At 32.9% G+C, this 10,420-nt stretch overlaps 1 protein-coding gene across 1 annotated transcript; it reads right to left on the bottom strand.

Annotated features, from left to right (window-relative positions):
- Positions 1-334: 334 nt before the first annotated feature.
- Positions 335-2,098, bottom strand: LOC145039195 (cytochrome P450 Tp9025-like). Its single transcript, XM_078987293.1, has 2 exons — positions 1,216-2,098; positions 335-977 (listed from the first exon to the last, which is right to left on the bottom strand). Exons 1-2 carry the CDS (start codon positions 2,095-2,097, stop codon positions 363-365), a joined length of 1,497 nt encoding a protein of 498 aa, XP_078843419.1. The 5' UTR covers position 2,098; the 3' UTR covers positions 335-362.
- Between the last annotated feature and the right edge of the window lie 8,322 nt (positions 2,099-10,420).

Here is a 10,420-nt window from a genome sequence, read left to right on the forward strand (position 1 = left end):
CCTTATTAAAACCGACACATCATCAAAACTGCAGACAATCGGGTTAACTAGTCAAAATTTTAACAAATTGGTAAGTTGAGTGTCCAATTTGAGACAAAAATAACGTAGTATCAAAATCGAGTTTTCGAATTTATTTATTTTTATTAAACAAATTTGCCATTAGAAAAAGAAAAAGACAAAATCCATCCAAATACCTTTGACAAGTTTTGGAGACATAAAACATGGGATTTTATTTAAGTTATCCATCACTCACATTTAACTGCAATGGTAACAAACTAACAATGAACATCGAATGCAGAAAAAGATAACTATTGATCGACTTCAAGGACCTTTATTCTTTATTAATTTTAACGAATTAGTAATCAAAACGGAATAAACACAGTTGGGATAACCTCCAATGAATCTTTCTTAATTGCAGTGACTCCATGACTCTCAGTCATGTCAATATCTTTAGGACTTAATCCATTAGGAAGTTGCCAATTGAAGTGGTATAGCAATCTAGCAAGAGTGAGCTCAATAGACACCAAACCAAAAGCAATCCCAGGACAAATTCTCCTCCCTGATCCAAACGGGATATACTCAAAGCTTGTACCAAAGAAATCGTATGAAGTGTTCTCAAATCTCTCTGGTTTGAAGGTTTGTGCATCATCCCAATATTCAGGATCAGTTCCGCATGCAAGACCATTAACAACAACTTTCATTTTCACCGGTATATCATACCCACCAATTTTAACTTGTTCTCTACATTCCCTTGGTAGTAATAGTGGAATAGTAATGTGAAGTCTTAAAGTTTCTTTGATTATGTGTTTAAGGTAAACCAACTTATGTAGTTCAGTCTCCGCGATTGTTTTCTCTCCTTTAAATGCTTCTCTCACTTCTGCTTGAGCTTTCATCATCACGTCAGGGTTTCTCATCAACTCTGTCATTGCCCATTCAATCGTTACAACACTTGTATCCGTTCCTCCTATAAGCATATTCTGCGATATATCATTCAAATTAAAAGTTATTTAAACACGTTTAGAAAAGTCATTAACTTATGTCACATACAACAAACTTAATAAGTATATAATAGAGAAGAAATTAACAAGATATATGTAGTTGAATATTATTACTTAAGTTACCTTTATAATACGTAAAGAATGAAAAAAACCAACATAATGAATACTATGACGTAAGTGAACTATATATAGTATAAATTAATGAACATATATATACCAGAAAGATCGCCTTGATATTGTTATCAGTGACTGGGAACCGAAGACCACCACGCTCTTTGATGTTGAAAAGAACATCAATCAGATCATCTTCTGTTGGACCAACTGTTTGTCTTCTGATTCGACGTTCCTCAAAGATTTCATCAAAAATGTTATCAAGAGACTTGTGAATCTTCGTCAACCTAGATTTCATCCCAGAAATGGTAGAAAGGAAAGTTAACGTAGGAAACAGGTCAGCAACATAATACCCACTGGATAACGTCACCACTTGTTCAGCCAATTCGATCAACACATCCTGTTGTCTGCAATCATTTCCAAACAAACACTTGCACACGACAGTATTATTCATTTTCATAACCCTTTTACGTATGTGTACAGGCTTTCCAACGCAGGATTGAACCACCTCCGTGAAACGATCGATTTCTGTCGCCCTAAAGCCCATAAAGGATTGAACTTTCTTGACACTCAAGAGTTCCATGGTGACGATCTTCTTCATTTGTCGCCAGTAATCACTGTAACGACCAAAAGCAATGTCAATGCCTCCGTACAACAGAATATCAGCAAGAAGTGCATATGGGCGGCTTGCGAGGGCTAGGTCGTGATTTTTTAGAACTTCTTCAGCTAACCGAGGTGACGAGACGACGACCATGGAGATCTGTCCGAGTTGCAGGCTCATTATGGGGCCGTATTTCTTGGACAAGTCAAGGAAAGCACGATGCGGGAGTGCTAGTCCAATCTGATAGAGGTTTCCAATGATGGGTAGCTTTGGTGGGCCTGGTGGTAGGTTTAGAGGTTTCGAACTCTTGGGTTTTCTGTTGAAGAAGTAGTAGATGGAGAGAATGAAAGAGGAGAGCATGAGGATGATGTTCATATCGATCGCCATTGTTACGATCACCGGTTGAGTTGTTTAGGAGATGTGTAAGGTCCATATATATATAGCATGCATGGAGAAGCGCTACTTTTACTTTTCAACTTGATACTTCAATCAAATTTTAAAAGGCTAAATGGTGGGGGAGTTTTTACGTATTCCCACGTTTATTACTACTGTAACAGCTCTATATTATAATCTTATAAAGATACTATAGAACAAAAGGATGCATGAACCTCAGGTGTTTCCTCCTCTTATTCTCAACAAAAATTATATCTTTTTGAATAAAATGGAAACATCTAGTTCCCCACGTAACTCGTGGCACTACCTTTCAAAGTTTCATTGTTTTTAATTATGCCATCAATTAGCCCATGCCCATATCTATTTACTTTTCACTTCTAATCATTTCCATTCATTAGACTTTTCTTTCCTTGTTTTTGAAAAATAAACTCATACCTTTCAAAATCTCGTAATCTTTAACTACCCCATCAATCATCCCATGCCCATATCGATTTACTTTTCACCTCAAATCATTTTTATCCATTAGACCTTTCTTTTCTTATTAAAAAAAAAAAAAAAAAAAACTCAAGAAAACTCATCTATTGTTGTTGTTGGCCTCTTGGCGTTTTCTGGCTGCCTTGGTTATCGGAGGGACCTCTAAGCACCGTTGCTGTAAGAAACAACTTTCACTTCGGTTACTATCATTGTTAAATATATGATCACTACTAGATAAAATGACTTTAATAACACACATTACCTGTCATTTAGGGGGTACAGATTACATACAAATATGTTATTAAAACCACAGTAATAAATAAAGATGACGGAGGTTTGTGTGTTTTAAAGTTATGACATATATTTATGATGTACATTTATGGCATACATTTACAACATACGATCACTTATTTGTATATTCTAATTTTTGACATTTTTGTTTAAATTCTTGACATACATTTTGTGTGATGATTTTTGATAATTTATAAAATACTTTTTCTTCAATTATTAATATTTAAATTAAATCATACATTTAATATCTCATAATACAATACAACATATCAAACACAAAAAATACAATCGATTGCATTATATATATATATATATATATATATATATATATATATATATATATATATATATATATATATATATATATATATATATATATATATATAGTATGTCAAATACAAAATATTCAATCAATTAGTAAATAAATGTAATACAATGCTAATACGAGTTACATTTTCTACTAAATTATAAAGCTTGTTATATTTTCTCAAAGAAGTAGGAACAAAATGTGACAACCCGAAAATTTCTATCCTGTACAGTCAAACACTTCATTAAAAGTCAAACTTATTGTTGTTATCTGTTAGCACAATTAGGAGTTTATTTGAACGTTCTGAGCCTTGTACACTTAAGTGATAATTGTCGGGGTTTATCTGCTAAAGCTATAGAACAAGGAACGAGCCATAAACAACTTGATAAGGAGTTCACGGCCACAACAATGGAGCTAACGGCCGTAAACTCCATGTTGGCCGTAAACTCCCCCTATATGGTCAAGTTTTAGCCATTTGTTTCATTCTTCCTTTCCCTTGGCTGATTTCCTCCCAAATCCTCTCAAGTATCATCCTGATCTTCGTCCCTGATCTTCAAATCTCGTAAGTTCCTTGTCCTAACTAGTTGATATCTTACATGAACTAGTGATCCCGATTTCATCCGTGAAATCATTTCATTTGTGTAGATCTTCAAATTTCACCAAGAACACCAAGAACACACACTAGTGTTCTTGGCCAAAAACGACCATTCAAGCTCCTAGATTGTAAGTACTCTTGTTCTAACTCATTGTACACTAGGTTTAACATGTTTAGAGCCTAGAAATCATAAAGAAACACATGATCCAAGGAGTTTATAGCCAAGACATGTTGTTGGGCCGTAAACCCCTATAAGTGGGGCAAAATACACCCTAATCCCTTACCAAGTCTTGGATACTAGTCTAGATAATATCCTTGATGTACTTAGGACCTTAAAACATCAAAAAGACCATGAATCATTTCAGTTTACGACCGTAATCACATGGAGAAATGGTCCATGGGACGTAAACTCCACAAAGGAGTGAATTGATGCCACAATCACTTCCAGAGGCTTAGACATGAAGTAGGAATGCTTCTTTATGACTTATAGGCTTCAAGACACAAAATGGTAGAAGTACCATGAGTTCACGGCTGTAAACTCATGAGTTTACAACCGTAAACTCCAAGGGAGTTGGTCCTAAGGCTGTAAACTGATAAGGAGTTTACCCTTGGACTCTAAACTCAAAACCCAAGTCCTACAACCCTTAGATGAAATCCTTAGGACATTTAGCACTTAATCAAGTGTTTTGCATGTCTTAGGATGTCTTAACTTGTCTAATTAGTGTTTTAATCACTAATTGTATGCATACATATGTCTTCATATGTTATTAGGATCATTGTGTGTGTTTAAGTCTTCACTTGACACCAATCACTTGTCCGACACTTCCATACAATCCACTCACATCAGGTGAGTTCATACCCTTTAATTAACCTTTTAAATATTTTTTAAATGTTTATAAATGCTTTATGGGGGGGGGGGGAATACAAGTTGAGTCATGCTAGTTATTATATCAATCACATGTGATTAATAACTAGCATACAAATAGATTTACTACACGTTTAGCTGTTTTACCAAACTTATTACTTCAAATGACTTTCTCAACCATTTTATATGTTAAAACTCTTTATCAAACTGTCTTACATATTGTATGTTTCCTTTCGAACTCTGTTATAATTGTGTTTCAAACAAAAGTTTTCCTTATACTTAAAACTATCTTATCAAACAAACTACTTTCAAATCATTTTATAAACTGACATCAAGTCATCATTTCTTAGTTATTAAACTTTTCAAAGGTTTTACAAAACTTCTTTTATACTTTTATATTGTTAAATGCATGCCTAAATATGTATAGTTATATAAGTAATGTTTAAAGGACTTAGGATGGCTAGCTCGCTTTATTTCCTTTTCCTCGTTGGGATGTGGCCTTAGGGCATCGGTTACTAGTCTGAATGTTGTCTAAATATTAGTTATATATCATGTATACATATATAGACATAAAAGTTCCATCTGTTAGTTCAGTACCTTTGGGTTGCAAAGGCACACTTTCGGTTATACGCGTACCTTAGTAGTAACTATAATAGGTATCGTTAGGAGATATCACTTACTATTCCAAGTACAAGGAATCATACAAGAGTCAGTTCATTCATGAGTCTATACTAATACAATATATACTATATGAAGAGATACAATTACAGAAATATAATTACAATACTCGATAACATAAGAGAACACATAATAAAGAGAAACAAGGAGGAAGATACAATACACGATAACAGAACAAACATAATACGTTGCTATAGCATGGAGCAGTTACAAGATCTAACTATACCAATGAATCACAAACGCATTATTTTAAACAAAAGGTGATAGTTATATTGGGTATACATGATCATAATAATGTGGATGTTAACGGCTTGCAATCATTGCAGGGGTCACGTTTGGGTCTAGAATCTCTTGACAGAGGAGCGTTTAGTATGGGATCTAGCCATCACATTATGCCTTATTACTCAATTAAGGCAATTAGTACAATAGTAGTCACTTATTACAAATACTACAGTACTTACACTTTACATACGACAAATACAGAAGGATACAATTCCAGTTATTATATTATTATTACCTTTACTTTGTGTCACATTCACATAATCGATGAGGTAGATTAGATTTGAATAATAATAGGTTGTACAAGGAAAAACCTTCACTTAAGTAGAGGTTCAAATTTTCAAAACAGTTGGGTCTTGGTAGAAGACTACTTTTTATACTAGTAGGAAATATGAGATTTTCTAGGATTTTCAAACGTTTATAATTACTTACAAACATTTTCTTACTTATACAAACTTTTCTTCAAACATTTACAAGTCTTTCCTTTATAGTTTTTACAAATCAAAGACACATAAATACTTATGAATTCCCCAGCTTTATTGTTGATACTCGCTTTCAAAATAACTTGTATTCTCAGGTCACAAATAGACAGGTACGACGACCATGTTTTGTGAAGACGGAGTAGTCAAGAATCGTCTTTTTATTTTGAACATTCATTATGTTGTTTTATACTATGAAAGAACACACATGTATTTAAAATTATACTATTAATGTAATGGATGATGTTGTTGCTTGTTTACTACTTTGCATTGTTTTGATACGTTACATGACGTCCTCTGCCTTAGAACGTTTCTGCCGTTCTTGGTTTTGGGGTGTGACACAAAATTATAACAATGATGAATATTTGATGATAAACAATGCATTCTTGTGACATGACCCAATTTCAATAGCTTGGTATTCAAGGTAATGTTAGGTAATAGAGACATGCCTCAGATTCACCCAATCTGGCCACCAATAAACTGACATAATAAAACATTTCCATGACCTCTGGGTGCACACCTATCAAAAGTTAAGGAAAATTGCAATCTTAAATTGTGATCATATCTCATAATTCATAACTATACATATAAATAACAACTGGCATCTTGATTTAGCATTATACCCTACTATTATAAGGGCATAGTGTATGTTACAATAACCATGTGTAAGAAAATCCATTCAAATTGTTTGTCCGATAATAGCCCACCTTTACCAACCTCCCTTTAACTACACGTCCATGTTAAAAAAGATAATTATGAGTGGAAATATAGAAGATAAAATAAAAGCATGATTCTTAGATTCATATAGAAAAAAGATCACGATTTCATCTGCATAAGATTGATAACTATTGATGGTAATGACATAACATCTCTAGAAAACAAAGTAACAAAAAAAAGATGGTAATGACATAACACCTCGTATAAAATGTTTTCCAGTTACGAGATGCGTTTGAGTAAAACAAATCTGGTAAACTATGAATTATATATCTCTACTTTAAAAATAGATGATATTATCATCTTAGAATTACTTGTGATTGAATCCATAAAGTAATGTATAAGCGTGGGTTTATCCAATACTCAAAATCTTCATTTTCTAAGTACTCATGAATATTGCAACAATCGTTATGAAATCTCTAATCTCCATACACAATCTATAAACAATTCATGATAGTTCTAATTCACTACTTACTTCCAAAAGTATGAACAACTATGAAATTTTGAATAATAAAATTATTCACGAAGTAAACATGGAATGTGAAACACAATAATAAACTAATTAACTATGGCATCAAACCCATTGAATATAAATAAATCCATGTTATTTAATCATCATAACAATTATAAATTTATTCATTGTATAATTTTTGACTTATCAACTAACCACTTGAATTAAATAACATCAGTCATGCCATGTTACAAAAATTGCATACTATGTCTCTTTATGGTACTTCCTTTATGAACAAATTGATTGAGCATTACTCCAACGATGCTCATTTCACAATTCCTAATTCTCATCATTATCTAAGATATAGTGCAATTTCTTCTTTACATGCATTGTCCTTCTGAGATGTCGAGGTTCTAAACTCATAAAAACTAAGCCATCGATATTACAAAATGTTCCAGTGGAACTTGTTACTCAAAATAATTCCTTGGTTATGAAGTTTGAAATTCAAGACATACTCCTTGATCACTTCTCTTGCATTAAAGTTTCCAACTCATATTTAGATTTTATAACCAACTCTTATTATGAAACATTTCCATATACCCATCTTCCATTATGGAATCATTTCCATATTCCCATATGACCATCAAAACTGACCAACAATCATCTCAATTCAAACGTATCACTACAGTCCTTCCAAAACAATACCATACTTCCAACTATCCACAAGCAACGAATCCTCAGAATGTTCTTGACAATTTTTTTAATAACTCTAGTTACTTAAAATTCTAGTTGTTTTTCTCACAATGATCAGAGCATTTGATAAATTAGAATAAGCGAATATTATAGCATATGTAATCGGTATTACATCTGAAGCATATGGGATGCGACTCATTATATCTTACATAAGGATTTGATATTTGTTCAATCTCTTTCTATAATATATTCATATAGAATCTCCTATGTTGAAACATTTCAACACACTATTTATATAGGATTTTGACTAAGTTCTATTAAACCATATGATCTAATCCTTTAGATTCATAGCGAAGTATGAGTGCCTTCTCCCTTAAGTCTACTATAGTTCCCAACTTTCGTAACTTGCAAACTAGAGACATGGTTCTCTATGAATAGTATTGTCAACTGGTTGTACCAGGATAACAATTATGCTCCTACTAGCTTTGACATGTACTTAAAAATAAACTGGACTGCTAGCAATCAACACCCCTTTGACTTTCTCATGGAAGTGCATATTCCTATTTTGCAGTGCTTCATCAAGCCTCTAATTAGGCATCTTAAGCTTATGTACTTTATCTGGACAGTGTATGTGTTCAAACCCTTTCAAGACATGATAAACATATCTCCTGAAAGTTTAAACAATGCCTTGACATTCCTCACAATTCAAATTATAAAGAGGGATGTCGTAACCATATCGTGAATTTGAGAATGCAATTAATACAACCAATATTCGTATTGATCTTTATCAGATCCTTAAAATCTACTGGAAAAAGTTTTTCCTCATAACGATTTTCATGAATTAGAGTGAAACCTTTGCTACTTGGATTTCAAGATGGATACGTTCCTATCCATGTGGAACTTTTATGGCAACCTACAATCATAAGACAAGGTTTAGGACATACCAAAATCACATTTAGGTCTCCTTCATGGAATGAACTTTGCTAATGTAATTTTTTTGCCTTTTGGCAGCTCAAAGGGCCTACCAATGCTTCCATGTTGTTAGTAGCTCACCCATATTGATCAGTATACTTTCAGTGACCAATATGCTTTGCTTTTTGTAGTTAGATGAAGAACATAGAACTCATAAGTATTGCCAACTCAACTGGAAGTGCACATAATTAAGAATGTGTTAATAAACACAAAAGGTTTTCAACTTCGGGCTGCACACTAGTGATAACTAAAAGGATCATTTTTGGTTGACTCTTGAATCTCTCAAGATCAATACAACTCAGTGAATTCTTGACATATAAATTTTCTATGAAGAATCATTCCTTGACGAGCTAAAACAAATATGCAAAAGTCTGTGCAGATTCTCGACATCATAATATTCTTTAGAATTAGATTCATCTTTTGTTTCTTGAAAACTGAAAAACATCATAACTCTAGTTCTTAACGTGCTTGAGTGAGAAATCATTCTTATTCCACATATGAAGGGGTATTATCACCCTTCTTAGTTTGAAATCAATTTGAAGGTATGATTTACAGTTACTAGAGCATAGATCTAAAACTCGATTAAAAATGAAGTATGACTCATCTCTTGATCGAAACATTTCCAACAATTTCCGATTCCTCTTCTTAGTCATACAATTTCACTAAGATGTTATTCAAGGATAAATTGTGATATAATTCCACAATCACTAAGATGATCATAAAACATGATACTAAATTACTCTCCTTTCCTTTAAGATTGGACAATCTTTTATCTTTCTGCCTAATGGAATCTTCTATTCGTTTTCCTACTCTTTGAATCTTTTTAAAGTATTGGAATTATGATTAATCTTATAAACACAACCATATTTATTGAAGCATCAGTAAATCATGAAGAATAAAGTTATCGTCTCTTGTGGTGGACCTGAAGAGTCGATATCAACACATACTAGATCCATTAGTGCTTCACTTGCCTCACATAAACATGTGAACAATAATTTAAGTAATAATTTTCCAGTTAACAATATTCTCATAAACAATATAATTCTAATGTTATGAATCCAATTATCTAGTCTAGTTGGTGATTAAATTTCTTTTCGCTTGGTCAATTATGACAGTACCACAAGCGATATTATAAGAACCAAATCCATAATTAATATTTCTATTATTAGAAACATAACCAACACTTTCATTAATGTCATTACAAGGAAGAAGATAAGTCAACTACGTAAACTAACACTTCACTTTTATTGAAATATAATGAAAACCGAAACTTTTCCTTACAATGCATGATGTTGGATCAAAAATATGGTTTATGCTTTGCTTTTCTAGGAAAATATATTTTTCTATAATGTAATATGTAATTTTGTGGTTGTGTACGGATGTACATGTGTGTGCGGCCGCACACCCTGTGTATGGTCCTACACGCGTGTGCAGCTGTACACTTCTGTACTGCTAGGAGTGCTATAAATAGAGGAGTGCATGTGGGAGTGTACAGCTAGAGAAGAGAGAGAAACTAGAG

The sequence above is a fragment of the Lactuca saligna genome, chromosome 4 (genome assembly GCF_052625555.1).
Source record: "Lactuca saligna cultivar CGN05327 chromosome 4, ASM5262555v1, whole genome shotgun sequence".
Taxonomy (NCBI): domain Eukaryota; kingdom Viridiplantae; phylum Streptophyta; class Magnoliopsida; order Asterales; family Asteraceae; genus Lactuca; species Lactuca saligna.